The sequence below is a fragment of the Aythya marila genome (assembly GCF_965140915.1).
Source record: "Aythya marila genome assembly, chromosome: 27".
NCBI classification, from domain to species: Eukaryota; Metazoa; Chordata; class Aves; order Anseriformes; family Anatidae; genus Aythya; species Aythya marila.
In genome coordinates this window covers 5045504-5066238 of record NC_139068.1, presented here as the reverse complement: position 1 = coordinate 5066238, position 20735 = coordinate 5045504, and the positions used below count along the sequence as shown (strand labels likewise).

The following is a 20735-nucleotide window of genomic DNA, read 5'->3' as shown; positions in this document are numbered from 1 at the left end:
TGATTTTCATGTGTTTGGAGGCAGTCTCCCCAGGTTATCCATCTATCTCAACCTCATTTCTCCCTAGGAACATCCTTAAAAGATAACTGCTGAAAACAATGTTCAGAGAGAATTCTGTGGTGATGGACACAGAAGTGAGTGATAGGAAATCACCCGTCCTCGACGTATTTTAGAGAAATCTTTACAAATGCTGCCTATAGCCTGTGAGAAATCATTGTGAAACCCTAGAATTTCACAGTTAAATAAAGCAATTCGACAACCGTTAACAAAAATTAATCCCAGATTAGACAGACTATGGAAATTTAATCCAGGAAAGCCTGACACTCTTTGCTGCCTGCTGTTTTGATGAAGTCCAGACGGAAACGGTTCTCTCCTCACCTTTGAGGCACGTTTTTAACGCCATCTCACCTTGAGTTTCCAGCAAGTTCTGCACAACTTCTTCCAACCCAACTAAGTAAATAAATTCGTTATTAGCTGCGCTCGGCAGGAAGTTCATCTCTGGCGCAGGCGGCTTGGGAGGAGGGATCTCCAGCAGCGTTTTCTCCAGCTGCTTCCGCAAGGCGAGCTTGGCGGCGGCTTGCCGGCTGGCTGGCGAGTCGTTGGAGTTGACGATAGAAGCAGCGCTGGTCGTAGTAGCGTTCGCCTGAGCAGACGTCACAGTTGTACCTTTGATTGAAGTCGGAGAGGCCTGGGAGGAAACAGGACACAGCTCAGTGACAAGGGCCAAATGGTTTGGGGTTCCCCGGCTCCACCGTTGCGGCCCCAGGAGGGTAAATGGGGGTTGCTTTAGGGCTGTCGGGGTGTGTGATGGAGGCAGGGTGCCTTTATTATCTCTAAAATTTTTATCTCTACCTCATTTTAAGCTCTGTTTACTAGAACACTGTTTACACTCCTAGAGAGGGGGGAAAAAAAACCTTCTAAGGGACAGTTTCATGTTGAAATACCAAATGCAAAATGAGGTGCGACACTCAGTTCACTGAAATATGTATTTCTTCCCAATAATCTGTAATGGTTTTCTTCATTCCTATGTACAGGAGGCGAATGTGACCAGAGAATGGGAAGAAAACGGAGCAAGACAACTGTAGTAATAAGCACCTGCACCCGTTAGATGAGAGCAGGCTGGGCCAAGTAGATGCAGGAACTGGACAATCAGTAATCACAACTGTCCCAGCTCTGTTCCTCTGGGATTAAAGTTCAATTTGGCACAAAGTACAGCATAAAACTTACCTGCGGGATATTGACAAGCAGGCTGGTGTTGGGAACGTTGGCGACACGGATCAGCCCCTGCTGGATAATTCTCTGCCCCTGAATTTGTACGCTGGGGACCGATGCCCGTGGCGCCAGCAGCAGCGGAGGTGGCCCCGTGCTGGAGTGCTGTCGGATGTTGTGGATTTGCTGGGAAGACACAGAAATGGGCTGATGCAATGGTGCCATGAACGATGGGGAGGATTAGACAGCGGGAAATAAGTGGGGGGAATCAAATGGGATGACGTGACCCAGTGGAAATGAGGCAAGGCAGGGAACGCAAAGAAAGCGTGACGATTAACATTTGGGTCAAAATGCGATGTTTTTCCCTTTCCCTCCGTCAAAATGAAACAAGAAGAACACAGCATCAAAAGAGACGCTCGTACGTGAGGGCCAAAAGAGCTGTGCCAAAAATCCAAGTTTCCAAGTCAAATTTCTTTCATTTCCAATGTGTAGTTGTTAAGCCTGTTTCATTTTAAAGGCATTAGGAAAGCTATTTCTCAGAATGAGGTTCTCTCCATAATCAGAACAGAAAGAAAATGAAATACCAAATGCTCTACCTTCCTCTTTAGTGCTGGCTATGCAATAGATAAAAGCAGACCTTTCACTGCAAAATAAATCCTCATTTAACAAGGAAATATTTTTTCTCAGTCCTCCACAGAAGCCATACTTCTAGAAGACCGTATCAAATTGAACATTGCTTTCCTACTCCTCTAGTGACACCGCAGTTTTCTGTTACAGGTGATAAAGTCCCTGCAAAGCGGCACTTCCAGATTTCCAGTTGACTATCTCATTTCAGCAGCTCTTATTCAATCTGAAGACTGACACAATGAGGGAAAAAAGTGAGTTTTAGCATTTGAAAAGGTGAAATTGATATGACAGAAAGAATAATGTTTAAAAAAAAAGCAAGAGTAAGGGATTGTGTTTAATTTCCTCTGCTCTCCTAAGTGCCAGGTGAAGCTGGAAGCCCCTAAGTTAGCTTTCACAATAAAGGCACACACAATTCTCTGGTGCAGCCGAGGGAAGAAGCTATCAGAAGCTATGCAGGTAAAGGCAGCATCCCGCATCACCACGGGATTTTCTCATGGTTCACCGAGAGTGTTATGGGACAGCACAAAAGCATGAGCTACAACGATGTAGGATCTTTCAGTGGCAGGATCTCTAACCGTATCGAGAAATTCCAGCAAGAAGTTCACAAGATCCCTCCAGACAAGGAGGATAACAAGGAAAATAGGTAAGACACATTCCAGAAAAACAGAGTAGATCCACCACAAAGCAAATACCTGCGCTCCTCTGACAAGAGGCGGCATTACTATCTGTGTGTTTTGCTGAGTTCCTAGTTTTGAAGAAGTCTGCTGCCCACCACGGACCAACGGAGGAGGAATAACAGTGCCCGGTATACGTGTAGAAGAGGTCTGCAAAACAGAGGACAGTTTATTTGCATTTTTTCATTCTGGTGCATTTATATGCATGCTCTCTTCTGTTGCCTAGCGTGCCAATAAAGCACTATCTGAAATCTTAGGCAGCAATACAGACATAGGTAAGGACATGATGGCAGTCAGGCTACGTGCTCGGGAATTGTTCTCTCACATCCTGCACAGAATTCAAAAGGTAAAGCGCAGCCCTCAACAACATTTTCTTCTGCCACCCCCACAAAATTCAATAGCTCCAGCACTGCTGTACTGAAAGACACCAAAAGAGGCATGCCATAACAGGAGTATGAAGCATGGGGTAAAAACACGAGCAGCTTTCCTCTCTGGCTGATGTGATGAATGCAACATCTGTCTGGAGCATCAGGGTTGCAAAGACTGTAGGGACAAGAGATGGCCAGGCTGGCTTCAGCGCAGCTAGTGTTCCAAGGCAAGCAAACAAAACCAAGCAAACAACCAACAAAAACTTCATTTTTTTGTGTGTGGGGAGGAAGAGAACAGGGAAATACACACGGCAGGCTTCAAGGAGAAGCACAGGCAGACAGAAGCTGGAGATGCAGGAACCTGGGGAGGTGAGCAGACTGGGCGTATGCATGTGTGCAGGAAGGAAAGAGGAGGCAGGAAAGGGAGAAAAGCTTTTAAAAAAAAAAAAATGAAAAAGAAAAGAAGTCAAGCGAAAGAGGTTTGAAACACTGCCGCCCTTGTTTTTGGGGCTGCAGACTGCATCAAACCCTGAAAGTTTCTCACAGTGCAATAAAAGGTGACACAGCTCCATGCATCGCTTACATTCCTGCAGACCGCTAAGGCTACGCAGCCTCGCCAGAGAGGCTCTGCTCAAAGAGCCCCGAACCTCTCCGTCCTGTTCATGTGGCTTTGCACAGCTCGCCACTTCCCTAATTCCAGCCCCAAACTGACCATCACCCACGAATTAAGACTTCTGAAAACACTGAGGCTCCCATTTTCATGAATTATGTGCGTGCACACGTGCATATTCAGGCACGGGGGGAGTTTGGTCCCCTTCTGTTACGCCTTTCAACCGAAGACCAAATGTTACCTCAACTGCTACACGCAGGAATTAATAGTTTTCACAGTCAAGCCAAAGCAGACGGAGGTTAGGTTAATTTGCCCAAACACCACGAATTAGACAGAATAACTGGAATTCTGGATTCTTGGCTCCCAGCTCTCTGCTCTGCCAAACGGCACAGACAACTGGAGTTTCACTGCCTGTTCGCTGCAGATTTAACTCGTGGTCCAGTTCCTCTGAAAGTGCTGTCTTCAGTGAAGGCAACTCGCCTCAAGGAAGAGATTACTCAAACTGGCAGATTTTTCTAAGTTTTGGGAACGTTTCCTAAATGGAGACCAAATTTACCCCAACCCTCAGGAAGAGCATGCTCGGGGTTTTTCACACGAGCTGGAGTTTTCCAAATTAAAGCATTATGTGCTGAAACAGTTCCGAAATTTGTTTCAAATCAGCCCATGGTAAATAACCAGAAATGTCTCAAATCCAAAAGTGAAACAAGATACTAGACGGGAGGCAGATTAGGCTGACAGATGTCAATCCCCTCTGCTTTTTTTCCCCTCCCCAAGGCTTTCCAGCATTACACTTAATTTAGCCTGAACCAAGACCTTTCTTACCATCGTGTGCCATTCAGCCACCGAGCCAAAAAAGAAAGCCTTAGATTTGCTCAGTTCTTACAGTTTATCACACTGAGGACACAACTGGGTACCTGGAGGGTTTGACAACAGGTTACCCCAGTAGAAATAGGACAGAACTCCGTGGCATCCTCTTTTGCCAGAGGTCATTAGCACCGGTAACCTGTGCGTATGTCACAGCAGGGTGGATGAGGCCCTTAAGGATGCTCAGCCACTGAAAAATGAGCTTTTAAGAGCTACCTGCGTGGGACATCCTACCTCTATCTCCCACCCCAATCGTTCTTAAAAAAAAGCTTAAGAGTGGGGTTGGCGGGAGTTAGCCCCGGATCTTTTTAGGGAGAAATTCCACCCGGATGCCAGTCGTTAAGGTGCTGGGGCTGCCTCTCCTGCACTGCGCACCCTTCTCCGCTCCGGGCCCTAGACCTGGCAGCCTGGCCCTTCCCACTGACCTGCAGGGACGGCTTGCCAGCAGGAACACTCTGCGTGCCCCGCACCAAGGGCGGAGGGGTGGCCACAGCACTCCCAGAGGAACCAGCAGGCTGGAAGAGGAAAAACAAACCAGAAAGAAAGCAGAGGAGTGTAAGGGTGTAAAGCAGAATCACAGAAGCTAAGGGAATAAAAGCGTTTTACCTCCTTGCGCCTTAGTAAGAGAATCTTCAAGGCTCGTGGCTTTCCCCCTCCCCCAGCCCTTTCTTCCTCTGAGCACCTCAATATGCGTATTTAAATGAAGAAGTTATTAGGCAAGTATAGAAAAGATTATACCAGAAAAAAAAAAAAGAAAAGAGCCTCCACACCAAAAGCACAGCAACGTAGAAATCTATTTTAGCAGTCTCGGCCTGCAGCCTGCTTCAGTCTCATTCACCGTTACTGCTGGTCTCAACAAATTCAGTTCAAGCATAACAAAGTGAAAAAAGTTACAGGAAAAGACTTCAGATATTTAGTTCAGAATACGAATTTCTCCCTACTTAGGTCAAACATCCAGAGTTCACCTCTCAGCAGGGAATTGTGCCATGTGGGTACTTGTTGCATTGCGTTTAATTCCATCTACTGAGGCACTCGGACATCCAGGAGACAGACACCAATAAAACAACCCAAACCAGCCAACAGAGAGGTGTTAATATCCATCTGCAGCGTGAAGCACACTTAAAACCTACACATCGCCCTCCCAACACAAAATCCAAGTCAGCATCACACGGGCTGGAACATAAAATAGTTCAGTTGCCATTGTTACAGGTGCTCAATTCACTCAGAGCCTCGCGTGGGGTGCTTGCACGCCCCCTCTGCCTGCCTCCACCTCTACCCTTCGGTGGCAGCGTGAACAGCACAAGCAGAAGGCAGCTCCTCTGGCAAAAAAACAGACTTTTTTCTGGGTTTGTTTCCAATGAAAACAGTCCTCCCAGCAGTTTGGAAGGCACACGTGTGATACGAGGGGTGGGGAGGAAGGGAAGGGGGTCAGGGTGGGAGGGCTGAGCCTCTCCTTTTAGGCTGCCTGGGTTTCTTGACATAACCACAGGCTGGCTGCAGGCAGTGGGAGCTGGAAGCCAGATCTGTGCCATACAGCAGAGCTCGGCCCTCGGTCACAGCTCCCAGTGGTGGGGATGGAAATGCTTCAACAGAGGTGCTGACAGGTGAAGTTATGCATGAGAATCTCCTCCAAAGGCACACTCATGCCAGCTACCTCTAAGCTGCTTTAAAGACTGGACAGTGCTTAGTAATTTGGAGTGCATTCCACTCAAAAATGCCCCTGAGTTTACTCAAAAGATGTTCAGCTTTTGCATACGGTCGATAAGAAAAACTGTCTAGTCATTTGGTCTTGTCAACACCAAAAAGAAGGAATGGTTAATGGGATACAGCACTACAAACTTCAGGAAGGTTTTATGAGAAGTGAGCCATGCTTTATTTGAGAACTCTCTTGGGTCCTACAGGTTATGGCAGCTGCCACAGTTACTTATTTTTTTCCTCCACTCTAGAAGACAAGACACGTATCTGTAAGGAAATAAATACCTTCTGAGTAGTGGTCTCCTTCTGGATTTGACTTTGCCGTAGCTTTTTCAATAAAACAAGTTTTGCTTCTTCTAACCGTAACTCTTCTTTTAGCTGTTTAATCATTCTCTCACGTTCCTCAGGACTGCTTTTCTGCAGGGCCAGGTATGGCAATCGAGGATGGGAAAAGAGGGAGGGGGGAGACGGTAAAGACAGATACCATACAAGTTACGACAAGAACTTTCAGCATTATAATTGTCATGTATGTCTTAATATCACTGACACGTCTGCAATATGAGGACACAAACTGAGCACGGAAAAAATAGAAGTCAGACAACGAATCTATGTTATGCCATGCTGCATAAGGGATATTGTGTCCACAAATAGAAATTTCAGTAAAAAAAAAACAATTCCTAAAAAAGCATACTTTAGAAGCATATAAAAAATAATGAGGTAAGAGCCTAAAGAAATAAAGATAAATAATAATAATAATAGAAGGGACACATCAGCCTTTAACAGCTCCCAGACTGCCAGCCTGCAAATCAGTCTTCAGGAAACCAGGTATCTACCTGACCCTTTGATCACAGGTGTCCCTGCAGGAACAAGAGGAATGTTTTCTTACTTCTAGATGGCAAAACTCAGAAGTGTGTCAAGACAAGCAGACTCACCATGAGTGCCTCCGTGTTGGTCTCTTTTAATGCTATTTTTGTTAAACCATTCATTCTAGGGCTAGAAGGTTCATTGTCCGATAACACTATAACGTCCGGTGAGGGGACTCTCTTTTCTCTCTTTATTTCACTGCAAATCAGAAGGAAAACACAGAGAATGAGTTAATAAAACAAACTAACAAAAACGACTACTTCACACTGCATAGCGTTATTTATGACCCCCTGATAGATTATTCCCAAATCTCTCACATTCCACATAAACCCGGCACAGACGAGTTCCATCCATTTCTATTCTCCTCCTAGATATGACACATTTTTGTGCTGTTAAGCTTCATGAGGCAAAACGTGGCCACAACAGACAGGAAAGGAGAATTCCTTCAAACCAGGAGCTTTTCCACCAGCCATTCCCTGCCAGAGGCAAGCCCTGCTAATTGTGGAGGGTGAAGGCTCTGCTTGCACGGGGAGGACCACGTAGCCTCCCCTGGTCCAAAGCCACCAGGTCACTTAGTGCTGCAAAGCAAAACCAGCCCCTCTTCTCTTTTTCCTTGTCCTAGTGTAAGGGTTTTTACATCATGACCTTCCCCACCCAAAATATTTGCCTGAATCCTAAGGAAACACGACTCAGCTCACACATGTTCACTTACCTCAGTTTGAGCACTTCATGGCAGAGTTTTCTTCATCCATCAACACCACTGAACTCTTTTGTTATTAACAGCAGAAACCTCTAACAGTCTCAACACACAGACACACACCTGCAAAGCTTTATCAAAAACTCCTGAAACACGTCCAGATGGATGTTGTTTTTAGCTTTTTATTTGGTTTTAGTGCTTTAGTGTCTGGACCTCACAGCCAAACTCCTGACAATCCATCACCTCTCAGCCCCACCACGTTTGATTATCGTGCAAGAAGAGCTGTACTGGCTTTGGACACGCAGCAGGGTCCTTGTCCAAGGAAGTTTTAAGTGGAAGTTGAAGGCAGGAGCAGAACACCTTCAGTACCAGGTTTTGGGATTTCAAACCATAAAGCACAAACCTTGTGTGGCACGTGAGAGCTGAGAGGTTTGGCAGGAGCGGTACGGAAACAGGACAGCACAGCCCTGTGCACCGCCCAGGAAACAATGACAGTGCTTGCGAAAGGTCTGACAGCAAGAATAGCAGGAGAACGTAACACATGGCATTGTTTTGTTTTTCTTGTAACCCAAAACCAGAAGTAGGAACAATAAAGTTTACACTGAGAACCTTCCAACTTGCAGCGAGTTATGCTTTAGAAGAAACGCATAAAGAGCTCGTATCAAGCAAGACTAAGCAAATATTTAAGTGTGGCTTGTACTGCTCAGTAATAAGAGATGTGGCATACAAGCACTCTACTTTGAAATATCAGGTGATCACTCCTCAGATCAAACAACAGTTCCTAGATTTAACTGATACCCCACATATCTTAAGAACCAAATAATTAATAAGGATAATAAGGATTAACTTAGTGTGAATTCCCTTTGCATCATTAACATCACCAAGAAGCTGTGCATCCCCATAAGCCCTGTAAAACACACCTCCAGTAATTCACTCATGGCACATCAAACAGTACTTTGGATACAAAAAAAACAGTTCAGAACACTGAAAAAAATAAAAAGCAGCTTTTAAAATGTGATTTCTGTCTTAGTGAAAGAACACAGCAGAAGGTAGAAGTGTCCTCTAGAGGGCACAGCGAGCCAGGAAACCCCAATCGTTTAAACTCTGAGGCGGTTTCAGAAGTAGCAGTGGCACAGGTGAAACATTTCCAGCTTTTTCCTGCATCTCCAGGCACCAAACTGGCTCCTGTGGCTCTCGGCCGGGCCGTAACTGGCCCAGACCCAGCTGCAGCCAGCGCTGCAAGTTTCTCCCGGCGGTGGCGAGCGGGGACGGCACGGGGACAGGGACGGCACAGGGACAGGGATGGCACGGGGACAGGGAGCCTCTCGCTGCTGAGCCCTTCTCAGACGACAGCTGGGGCTCAGTGTGAGCGAGGGGCTGGGATGGAAATGGAGCAGGGACGCTCGCCTTCACTCCTCCAGCCTTCAGGCTCAGTCCCTCCCAAGCAGCAGGGGTCAGGCAGCAAGCCGAGACCCCCGTACGTGCGGGATTTGAGCGGATGGACGGCTCTGCACCCCAAACCATGCCCGTTTCCAAACCCCAAGGGACCTTTCTGCCTGCTCCCTGCTTTGACCAGCCCACGTGGAGGGAATCTGCACGATCACAACCCAAACACAGCACTGAAGGACTTTATTCAGCCGCAGACGTGACATTCAGCGATGCTTTTTGGAGGCTCCTTGCACCCTCGGTCAAGCAGCAGTGACAGAGCCAGGGGTCTCCCCACGCCACCGTGTCACACGGGGCCACTCGGTGACACCTCACGGATGCCAACGTGGCCATTCTGGTGTCGGTTTTGCCAACTCCGGACCCATTTTTACAAACAACCCCCTGCCTCCGTGGGGCTGGCGCTCAGCCCAACTCATGGGGAGGCCCCGGCCTCGCTGCGCTCCCCACCACGGGGTCCGAGCCCGCTCCGGGGGGCACCCGGCACCCCCGGGACCCCCAGCGGGCGCCGCGGGCGAGCTCCGGTCCTGCGGGGAGCGGGGCCACCGTTGGGTCACGTGAGGCAACGGGCACGTGACCCGCCACGGCAAAAACCATGGCAACGGCCGGTCCCAGCCGGTGCTGCCCGGCCTTCATTTTGTGAGGTGAGGCCGGGCCTCAGGTGCCGGCAGAGAAAATGGAGCGGGTCCGGCCCGCGGGGCCACGCCGCGTCCAGGGGGGCTCGCCGCTCGCCCCGGGTGACCACGCCGAGGGTCACCTGGTGGTGTTTGAGGGGAAAAAAAATGAGAGAAAACCACAAAATTAGCCCCGGCGGAGTCGCTTTCTTGCCTCACAGATGCCTCCTCGTTTTGTTTTCAGCGAGGGAGGTGATGGTTAAAGACGACGCTCGCTGGCCCCGTGCCTCAGTTTCTCAAGATACCACAAGGATGGGAGAAGAAAAAAATAAAGAAAAAAAAAAAAAAGCGCTTAATCCCAAACTGGTTAAACAACATGTGCTGATAGGTGATGAAACACCTCAAGTGGAATGTCATCAGGTTTGAGTTCATCAGCAATTAGCATACTGTGCCTGAGAAAAAAGTAAAGATTATCAAGTAATTACTGGTGCCTAGGTCGGGCAGGAGGAAAGCAGGGCGAGCTTGGGCCACCCAGCAGCTCCAAGACATCCCAGCAGCCGATTGCACCGGGATGGAGAGCAACCTGCCTGGCCGAGACAGCTTCTTGGGACACTCTGACACCGCGTGAGCTGTCCCCCAGGTCCCTCGGAGGGACTGGGCAATGGCACCTCCATGTAAGGAGCAACCAGAGCCTCGAGAAGCAGCCCTCTGAGCTGTATGGGGCTGCGTGCCCGTCCGTTACTTGTATTTAGGAGAAAATAATGCTCAAAGAAAGTGCTGTATGGCAAGATACCACTGCTTCACACCAAAATGTAATAATAAAAAAATGCATCTTGTAGGACCATGACATGAAATCTGGAACTAGGAAATAACGCCTTAGCTATAACAGCTCTGCATTAAAACCCATCCTTTACTCTCCAGCTGCAGAACAGAAGGAGATGAGACCTCATCTAAAGGCTTGCCTGAAGCCATAGGATTTCTCTTTGCAAGACACGTCGTGATATTCCTGACAGCTCCATTCTAAGATGCTGGTCTAACAAAACCTGGATTAGAAACAACCACATTTGGAGTTTAAAAGTATATATAACAAAATCAAGATTATCACTCTTGAGATCCTCTGCAAAGGAAGCCAAGAACAGAGGATGTTCGCTTTGACTCTCCAATTCTGCTACTGAGCCTATGAAACCAGCACTACCGACCCATCCGCTGGCAGAGATGAACATGGTACAGAGCCTATTACACCTCCATAAAATCCTTACAGCATCAGAGCCACATTTAGGAGCATCTCCCACCTACCTACACCAATGGGTGAGTTGAGCCTGTTGATGCGAGACCTCACAGAGGAAAAGTCCTTTCTGCAGAGGGGAGCCACCGCCTGCCTTTTAAAGGCGAGACACGCTGACCCCAGCAACAAGACTACTCGTATTCACCATCACTGGATTTATATCCTCAGCAGCATGACCGATTTTATAGCGGATGAGCTGGCACAAGACTGAACTCCAGAAACGTAGACCAGAACTCTGCAAAACAATCTTCCTTTATAAAGGAGTTTGCTCTACTCTTTTGTTAGCCTGTGTGTAAAGCAAAAAATTTAAAACAGATGTTTCAAAATAAGAAAGACAATGGAAATATCACCACTTTCAGGAAAAATACTGCCACCAGCAGTTAATAATTTGGGATAGCTGCCCTGATACTGTGACCTTTATCCTCTGAAGCCATCAGGCATATCCTTCAGCTAAATAAAGGCATAGTTCTATTATTCTCACTTCAGCTTTCATAAGTGTTGCTGTCTCAATCACTTGGGCTTTACGCGAGAAGATGAAAACAGCACTGCTGCCCAGCTACATACATCTATTTAAGCATCCACAGCCATAAAACACAATTTACCAGAGACCTTGAAGAAAGTTGGTGTAAAGGATTCAACAAAGACCTCCTAAGTCACTAAGTGCCCTAGGAAAAAGGCCACGCTTCCTCTAATGCCCTCTTTTCAAACTGCAGGGCACAAGGACAGATGCACCACGCTATTCAAGAGTTCTCCTTTCGATCCTGTTGCATCCTCTAGCAATTCAGCACACAACTACTCCAGGAAAAAAACAAACAAACAAAACCCAAACCAAACAAAAAAGCCGCTTTCCCACAGGGATGCTGTGTATTTAGTTGGCGATCTGAAGGAAAGGGGGTCAGGTGGCTGAATCCAGCCTCGCAGGTCTGATTCCACGTAGCTGGGGCAGAAAAAGATGAATTCAACTGCTGTTTGAGGAGAATACACCCGAGGGCTAAGGTATCTTGACATGGACTCGACTTCTCTGACTGATTCCCCTTCCTTGAGATGGAAGCCTCAATGATACATGACCAAGGAAAATAAAGTTATAAACTTAATGCCAGGAAGAGAAAAAGAGATGCCCATGGCCTACAGGCTCCAGCAGAAGTTTTACCTCAGAGGATGCCCACTGAAGCGAGCTTCGCCACATTAATGGCAGACCTCCAGTATCAGAGAAAGCAGCCTGTGCGTTTGTTCACACCGATCCAGCAGTATTACACCAAAATAAGCTGCCTTTTACAGGCCAGAGCTCATCCGTGCTCTAAAACGCCCTTTCAATCCCTCTTCCAAACAAATAAATAAATAAACAAAAAAATCGATGCGATGCTCAGTTGTTAAAGTTACAGAACTACTGACCTGAATCACGAAATTCCCCACTGCAGAGCAAGAGACCTACAAAGCCTCATCCTGTGGCATGCCAACATCCTCTGTCTGTCTGTAGGTAACTGACGGAAGCATCACACCTAGTACTTAGTCTGAAGTTTAATCTACGTTAGCAAATATGCAGCAGTTTTGCCTCAGTCCATTCAGCAATCTCTTGTATACACTCATCCAAAAATACTTGGCAGGGAGGGAAGACAAACAAGGAAAGAACAAGCGATGCAGTAGGGAAAAGAGAGAATTTTTTTCTGGAGATATAATATCTACAGGAATCAAAGAAGTTGTGATGGATCTAGCAATTGCGGTGTGAAACTGAAGCAAAACAAACTTCACTCCTTATCTGCCCTTCCTCTGAACATAAATTAAATTTTAATCAAAATATCTTTGCATTTAAAATAAAACATTAAAGTTCCCCAAGAAACTTTGGCATCATTTTTTTTTTTTTACAGCATCCCTTGGTAGAACACATACCAAGGGGTATTGGATGCAACATACATAAGCTGAGAAGGAGATGTGAAGGACGGGGCCGTGCCTTATTTCCAGTCCCATTAATGGGCAGAGAGGAGCCCATTACTGGTGCTGCACTAGCACCGATCCCAGTTAATTCCAGTAAAGTGGGGAGTTTGATCAGCCAACCCAGACTGCATTCTGATGTGCTTAAACACATAGTAAAATTTCAGAGGCAAATCCATCCATTTAGGAAGTTTTAAATGTGATTTGGCCAGCTTAAAAACAAAACAAATAACAAATCCCAAACTCAAAACCCTTCAAAGCAGCACCGTTTAGCATCCAAACCCTAACACGAAAATTCAGGGCACAGCAACTAGGCCAACTTTCATACAATCTCAAAACAATTTCTCTTCGATGTTATTTTTAATTATACCATACAACGGAGGCAGAATGTGATTATTCTGAGGTTCCAGAGCAGCATTCCCCAAGCACACAAATCATAACCAGCAAGACCTAAAATTAAAGGAAATAAAGAGTTCAGACAGATTGCCTTGAAAGCACCAACTGTAGGGATGCCTACAAACTCTTCATTCTCATCTCTCCTGGCAGTTTTCATTTAAGCAAACAAGCCGTGGCTTAAGTCAAGCCAGCTCACATGTAATTTCAAGCGGCGAGAGCTTAGAGCTGTGGGTGTATCTCATACTTGTGTGTAACACACATCAGGAGACAACAGAAGGGTGCAAGCAATTTGGGGGGAATATAAACCAAACGTATCAAATGCAGACTTTTTGGCTTAGCCAGGCTTCTATTTCTGCTGGAAGGAAAATCCAGACTCGAGCTTGATGTGAGTAATACAACACAACGAATAGAGTAATTTGTGGATGATTTTTTAAACAACTGAGACCCCGTCTGATACAGAATCTGTAAAAATATATATATATATTTTTTTATCAACCAGTTTTAAATTGTTTTTGATCAAGCTGCAATTAATGCAGACGAGGTAGTTAATACTCAAATTTAACACTTGACAAATAAATAGAGGAAAACAGCAAAATGTTCAACTGCCTAAGAAATCTTCCGGTTTGCTTTACGCAGGAGACGTTCACCCCGAGATTACCAACAAAAAGTGAGAATTGGGGATAGCTATTTAACAACACCGTGCAGTTTTTGGGTGCTCCCATGAAAGAAGCTAACGATATAAACAGCCTCGCAACCACCGTAGCAGAAGTACAGCTCACGGTGGTCAAACCAGAAGCCAACTCTTCTATTTACATTTTATTAAAAATATCACCATCGCTGCCGTAACACCACCACCGTCCTGCCTCCTCCCTCTTCTTGTACCCCTGAGAAGTCTCAGCTTTGACAATTCTGAAATGAAACCCATTTTGAGGTCACCTATTTGGAGACTTACTGTCATTTTGAAGATTCGGTTTAAGATAGCACAACCAAACTCAACAGAGCTGCTCATGGGGCTGAGTTGTGTTCTCATCAGTCCGTGCTCCCATCCCAGCTCATGAGCAAGGTTTTGCCAGATGTTACCTCAGTGTTTTGGGATATCCTGGTGCTTCCCCTCCAGCACAGAGGAGACTTTGCCCCCGTAGACACGTCTGAGGACAGCAGCTCCTGGCCAGGTGATAAGATCGTGCCCGGGAAGACAACTCGTGGTCTCTACCCAAGCTTTCTATGAGTAGACCAGAAATCGTGAGCTTAACCAGGCCTGCATGCACAACTGGTTTGTTTTGTCTGGTTCAGGGAACACCACTAAAAAACCACCACCAAAAACACCACCATAGCCAAGTGCCAGACAAAGCAGCACAGATGAAGGGAACTGAACCTGGAGCACAACAAACGCAACGTGATGCAGCAGGCAGGGTGATCCAAGGCAGGCTCCAGGAAAAGGTGCCAGCCTCAGCTGGAAACAACTGATGTTGAACTCAGGGTGAGCGTTGGTAGGAGACTTCTGTGCTTAGGGGGAAGGAAAGAACGGAGTGATGAAGAGAGGAAAGGGAAAGCAGAGCTTGGAGGAGCAGTCAGAGGGTACAACTCAACCAGCTTGGACACAAACGTTCCCTCTAGCACCCGTAGTGACGCAGATCAGCGTATTTCAAAAGCAAAGCGATTCACACATGACACGATTTTACCATCCCACTGCAAAGGGTACGTGTTCTTATCAAAAGGGGACGACTCTTTCTTTCCTCCCATTCCTCCTTTGCAGTGGGTCCAGCTTAATTACACGCCAGCATAGCTAGCTCCCAGCGCTGCAAAAACGCCGTGCAGAGGAGCAAGATTTTGGTTTGGCCTTGGGTGACCTCTCATCAAAGACTTCCACCACTACAGACTTTCTTCTGTTTCTTCTGGCATCAGAAAATGTGCTCAAACCAGCTCCTATTTTTAAATTTAACTTCAAGGTTTAGGAAAAAAAATTAAGAGAAATGCATTTTTCAAGTTTAACGTGCAGATATTGCCAGGGCTATATTTCAAATTTTGTAAAATCAACTGATTTCAGAAAGATAATCCATTCAATCAGCTTTACGTCAGCTAAACTGTGATTATTGCTGGGCCACCTTTTCCAAGGAAAATATTATGTTTTCAGTTCTAAAAGCATTAAGGAAGTTTAAAAGCCAAAACACCATACATCACGAAGCATGAATTTACCCAACCAAGAAGTCTGTAGTAGTTCAGTCATTTTAAGCAACAGCCTTTATTCATCTCCCCAGAAAATCAGCTCAGTTGCTTTAAAAACACGGGTATTATGAAAGCTGCAAGCTGAATTCCTCTGAAGATCAAAGGTCTGGAAGGTAAGTCCCTCACTTAATTTCATAAGGGATTTTTTTTTTTTTCCCTTCCCCACAATTGCCAACTGTACTCTTATACATGCAAGGGATCAGATTCATCCAGAGACAAGTTTCCTCTATATCAAAGGCATCTTCAGACTCGGATTGCATTCCCGGGGTGGTGTTTGCATCCCGAGGCTGGTCGGCAGCGCTCCCGGCACGGAGCACGGCATCACCAGGATGCAGGAGCCGAGCCCAAAGGCTCAGGAGCTGCTGTGCTGCTTCCAGAAGTTCGCAGAACCGTTCAGGCTCACTCTTTGCCATATGGGAAGACGCAGGGTTTAACCCCTCTCTATTAAGAGCACTGTATGAATAGAGGTTATGAATGGTGCTCCAACTTACAAACAGCATCCAAAGGGCTTACCTGAAACCTCACCAAATTCTTAATTATATTTATTATGATTAACTTCAGCGGACTTGGGATCAGACTGCCTCCTTACGTGAGCATATTTTTTGTATGGGGAAGCCTCCTCTCCCTTCTTGCTGAAACTAAATACAACAATATCCTATTACCACCTGAAACGAGAAGGCTGTACGGAAAGAGGATGTTCTCTCATCTCATCTCAATAGGTGTTATTGTTCCAGATGCTCTCTGGGAAGTTAAGTGTACAGCTCCTTGTTCATCATCCTGTTTGTGCGCCTTGCAGCACACAAACAGAGCATAAACACTGGCACGCATTTCAAAAACATAAAATCACAAAGAGCACATGCGTGTGGGGGCAAGTAGTACAACAAAAGAGAAAGGATACCTGGTTCCAATTTATTAGCTTTTTGGTATGAGCAATCTTTTTAGATATTCTTCAGAAATCACAGTATGCATACTTGTGCTAATGAGCAGTTAGTGATTAAGCCAAAAGATACCTGAAGAGATTACTCCTAGCCAGCACAACACAACTGCTTGACGTGCAAGTCATCTACCATCCCCGTCAACTTTTCCTGGGCAAGACGTGAGTACCTCCTAACCATCAACTTCAGCAGCTCGCAGAAATCGTCCCTTTTGCAGAAGGTTTCTGCAGAAAGCTGAAAACCCTCACTTTGCCTCAATTAAGCCGATGGGAAAGGTCTTGTTTTACAGATACCGAAGCAATATTTGAATAAAGCTACCAGGCTCTTGCGATCTGCGCTACTTCTCAGGCATCAGAAGTCGGGAAAAGTTCACAGCTGAACTGCCATTAAACATCGAAGATACCAATTTTCCCAGTAGCACTCATAAGCACCCCTCCTCCCAATAACTCCTGTGCAGTTGATAAGAATCTCATGTTTTCAGCTTCTCACCTCAAATCTGCACTGCTGTAATAGCTCACATCCAAGCAGATACAGATTTATCACCCTGAGAACTGTTTAACCCATTTCGCACAGACAAGCCTCAGTTCTTAGGTATTACCACTCCGACATCAGCCAGTGGCAGAGTGGGGAATAAACGAGGCTTCTGACTTCCCCTTCAACATGCTGGATCTTTCTGCACTAAAAATAAAGTAAGGTCTTCAGGGTGGCAGAGTTTTTATCCTGGTACAGATGGAATCTGGGTTAGAAATACGGCGGAAGACTTGGAATCTGCCTTTAAAGCGATGCCCTTTCATCTGCGTGTCAGAACCACGCGATTCATTTGTATATCTCAAATCCAAGTCAAAGGAAACATCTTACGTTTTTGTAATAAGATTCTCCAAAGTGATCAGCAACTTTGAATTCATGCTTTCAGATGTCGGAATTCAGACATCTTAAGGAGGCTGGACCTTCAAAAAAGTGCTAAGAACCCGTCCTACAAAGAACTGCTGCAGATGGGTGATGTCTTTTCACAGTATTTCCAGTGTCAAAATCCACCAATTACTCTAAAGAGAATGTCAGACTTATCCATACACACTCTGTCAGGAAGAATCAAGTCGCAATTAAAACTCCTCTGTTTGGGCAATTACCATCTATTATTTTTCCCTATATCACGGCTCAATTAAAAAAACACAACCTTCTTCCTCACCTAAATCTCAATCAGCAGCTGAAAGTGCGTTCTCTTTCTAACCTGTACATTTTTCTATTCAAGACTACATTTCTTTACTCAGCTGCTCACCACAGCTGCCACTGCCGTCAGAGCTCGTGTAATAAAAATCAGGAGGGAAGTTACACTGAAGTAGCTGTTGAATGTCACACCAAGAGCCGGAGCTGTGACTTACACTGAAGATTTTGATTCCTGCTACCTTTAAGACACGAGGAACTTCTTCCCAGTGCCATCTGACCACCTTTTCCTGTGCAGGTATCCCCAGTGCTACTGCACAAGTGCAGCAGCAGGTCACAACTCACCTTTTTGAAGTACTCATGTCCACAGGCTCATCTCCCGTCTGAACCTCCACTTTAATGGTTGCTTTCACCTCTCCGCTTTTTAATAATCCTTGCACTTTTCCAGCTCCGGGATCTGTTTTTATTTTCATGTCGCCTTCCGCAGTTATATCAGTTCCTAATAGTCCTTTCTCCATTTTTAGTTTTTTACTGTCCACATCGTTATGCGTTACCTCACGTTCTAAGGCTCGTTTCTGACTTCGTGTCCTGCATGCTTCCTCTGTCATTGTGAGGCTCTGGGGAGAGAGGAGACACAACGAGTTAAGTACATTGGAAAAAAGTAAGTGGGACAAAACACCTTAACTTCAAAACAGGGCAAAGTACATCGGTTACTGCAAAAAGAAGTTCAGAAAGAGCAATAAAAGTTCTGCTGGTGCGCTCACTTGCCCTATCTTCAACATACATCTCAGGCTGAAGCTATTAAGCACCCAGCATCACCGTACTTGAGCTTTTCATGTTAAGCAAAAACAAACAAACAAAAAAGCCAAACAAGAAAACACACACAGACCCCTCCGAGTATAAACCAGAAGCAGGAAGAATAATAATAATAATAATAAAAAAAAAAGCCTGCACCAGAGCACGGGAGAACACACAACCCCTACGCCCCCCCCTCCTTACACACACGTTAAAAAAAGTTTGGACCGCTACCAAAAAGCAGGAAGAACGAATGTATTTGCCTCACATGCAAATAACCGTAATTACAAAATTCGAGATTAGGATCTCCCTGGGACCGCTGCCACGTCTCTCCTAGGACCCAAGCCCGGCTGCGAGTTTCGGGAAGCGGGCGTTACGGGGAGACGGGACCACCACACCCTGCGTGGAGAGAGGCTTCCATGTTTCTTGACAGCCTGCCACCAGGCGCTACGGCACTGCCATTGTAATAAAACCGCTCAAGTTGAAGACTTTCTCCCCTCCTGGCGAGAGGAAGGCTGGGTTGGGGGGGACCACGCTTAACTCCTCGCCTGCCAGCGGCGCGGGGAGCCCGGCTCCGGGCGGGCTGCGCCATGGCAGCCGGCACTTCGGTACCTGCGGACACCCCTCGGACGCGGAGCTGAGTCAGGCTTTGATCCCATGACATCACTGGGCTCCACATGACCCTTCCCAGGATGCAGCCTGCGAGACAAAGCACTTTCCAGAAACCAGTCTGAGCCGGCGGCAGGCAACCCGCAGCGGGGTTAACCCCGCCGCCCGGCCGGCACCCGCCGGCGCCCGCAGCATCCCCGCTCCTCCTCCTCCTCCTCCTCCTCCATGCTCCTCCGCTCAAGGCACCAAGGAGGTAGCATGGGGGAAAAAGGGGGAGCACCCCCCCCCCCTCCTCCCCCTTGCATTCCCAATTAATTAATTTTAGGAATTCCTCCCATCCCAGATCATTCCCCCCCCCCCCCCCCTTCCCCTCCCCTTAAACTAGATTTCAAGAGCAAGGCCGATGCACAATAGTTGGACAAAGTCTTTGAAATGTTTTTAGCGCTGGGAGATTAACATAATTATGCAACGTAATTAACCTCTGCTCACCCCCCCCTCCCTCCTTCCAGCCCCCCGTTATTCAACAATATCATAAAGCGTTAGGTGAAATCGCAGTTTTGGTGGTGTAAGCCCTGTGCAAGTGACCGCAAGTTTCTCCGTGTGGTGTTGTACAAAGAATTTTTGTGTTGTTTTCTATTTTTTTTTTTTTTTTAAAGGAAAAAAGAAAAGATGACAATCAGTCAATGCACGGAGCAGCTCCGCTCAGCTGATCTGCTGTGCCAGCCCGACCGTGCCTGAACTCACAGCAGGGAAAGGAAAGTGTGCTGTGCTGAAGCTGAGCTGATTTTGGTGTTTTTGAGAGGTAAATGCAGCACACGAGAGGCAGCCAGCAGCACCCAGGGCTCCCAAACCCCACGCGGGGCTCAGCACCTCGAGAGCACAGCTGGAAGTGCAGCCAGCCCCTTGCTCTAAGTGCCTCTGCTGACAATAAGGCAGCAAGGCGATTGCTCCTCGCTCTGAACGAGCAACCCAACAACCCGACCAGGAATCACAGAAATTGCTCCCATTAACTCGCTGCGAACGCACCAGACCCCAGAGCTAAAGCAACGGGCTGCCCAGCCTGCTAGCAGCCAGCTCACATATACTGAGATTAGCCACTGATCGCAGAGACTTTCCAGGAGCACGACTGCTTAGTCGGTAGGAAACCTCCTCTAAAATAAAAAATAAAAAGATGCCCGACCTGGGGTCATTTTCAGCACCTTCATATTTTGCAGTCTCGCATGGATGAGCAGCACCACTCCCAAAGCCTGCGCTGATCCGATGGCTACAGCAGCCTGTGCCTCTGTCCTTCAGGGACTCAGGCCCCAAGTTTTAAAGGCATTTAATAAGATGTAATTGCTGCTACTTCGTTATCCCCATTTTTGATTGGGTTGGGGAGAAGCAGTACTTTGAGCTACGGTTGGATATTTCGCACCAGACCACAGGCAGAGCTGCCAGGCAGAACTCTGCACACTCCTACCTCCATCTCTCTTACCTGCACTAACATCACAGGCAATGGGAACAGTCTAAATCTTGCATTTGCAGTGAATTTATGTAAGAAATATTACACAGCCAAAATCATAGCAGCAGCAGAAAACCAGGTAATGAACAATTGCAACAGAGAGGCAGACACTGGGCAACCCACTCAGCATTTCTAGGTGCAAACCCTCTGTGTGTAACTCCTCACACAGGTCAGCCTTGATGAAAACGCAGGATGCACCTTCCCAACAAACCCTTTCCTACTACAGATTCTCC

The 20735-nt window shown here is 46.7% G+C and overlaps 1 protein-coding gene across 6 annotated transcripts in view; it reads right to left on the bottom strand.

Moving 5' to 3' along the window:
* The window catches only part of GATAD2A (GATA zinc finger domain containing 2A), a 64047-nt gene that overhangs the window by 7231 nt on the left and 36081 nt on the right, over window positions 1–20735 (bottom strand). For 5 of the 6 annotated variants that reach the window (XM_082780004.1, XM_082780003.1, XM_082780007.1 and 2 more), the window contains exons 3-8: window positions 17943–18214; window positions 6980–7109; window positions 6333–6464; window positions 2529–2660; window positions 1228–1395; window positions 409–688 (exon numbers count right to left, since the gene is read on the bottom strand). In XM_082780004.1, the coding sequence (XP_082636130.1) occupies window positions 409–688; window positions 1228–1395; window positions 2529–2660; window positions 6333–6464; window positions 6980–7109; window positions 17943–18205 (1105 nt within the window). In that variant the 5' untranslated portion in view covers window positions 18206–18214. Of the gene's footprint in view, window positions 1–408; window positions 689–1227; window positions 1396–2528; window positions 2661–6332; window positions 6465–6979; window positions 7110–17942; window positions 18215–18660; window positions 18821–20735 lie in introns of those variants that run through there. The other variant, XM_082780005.1, reaches the window with a different exon arrangement.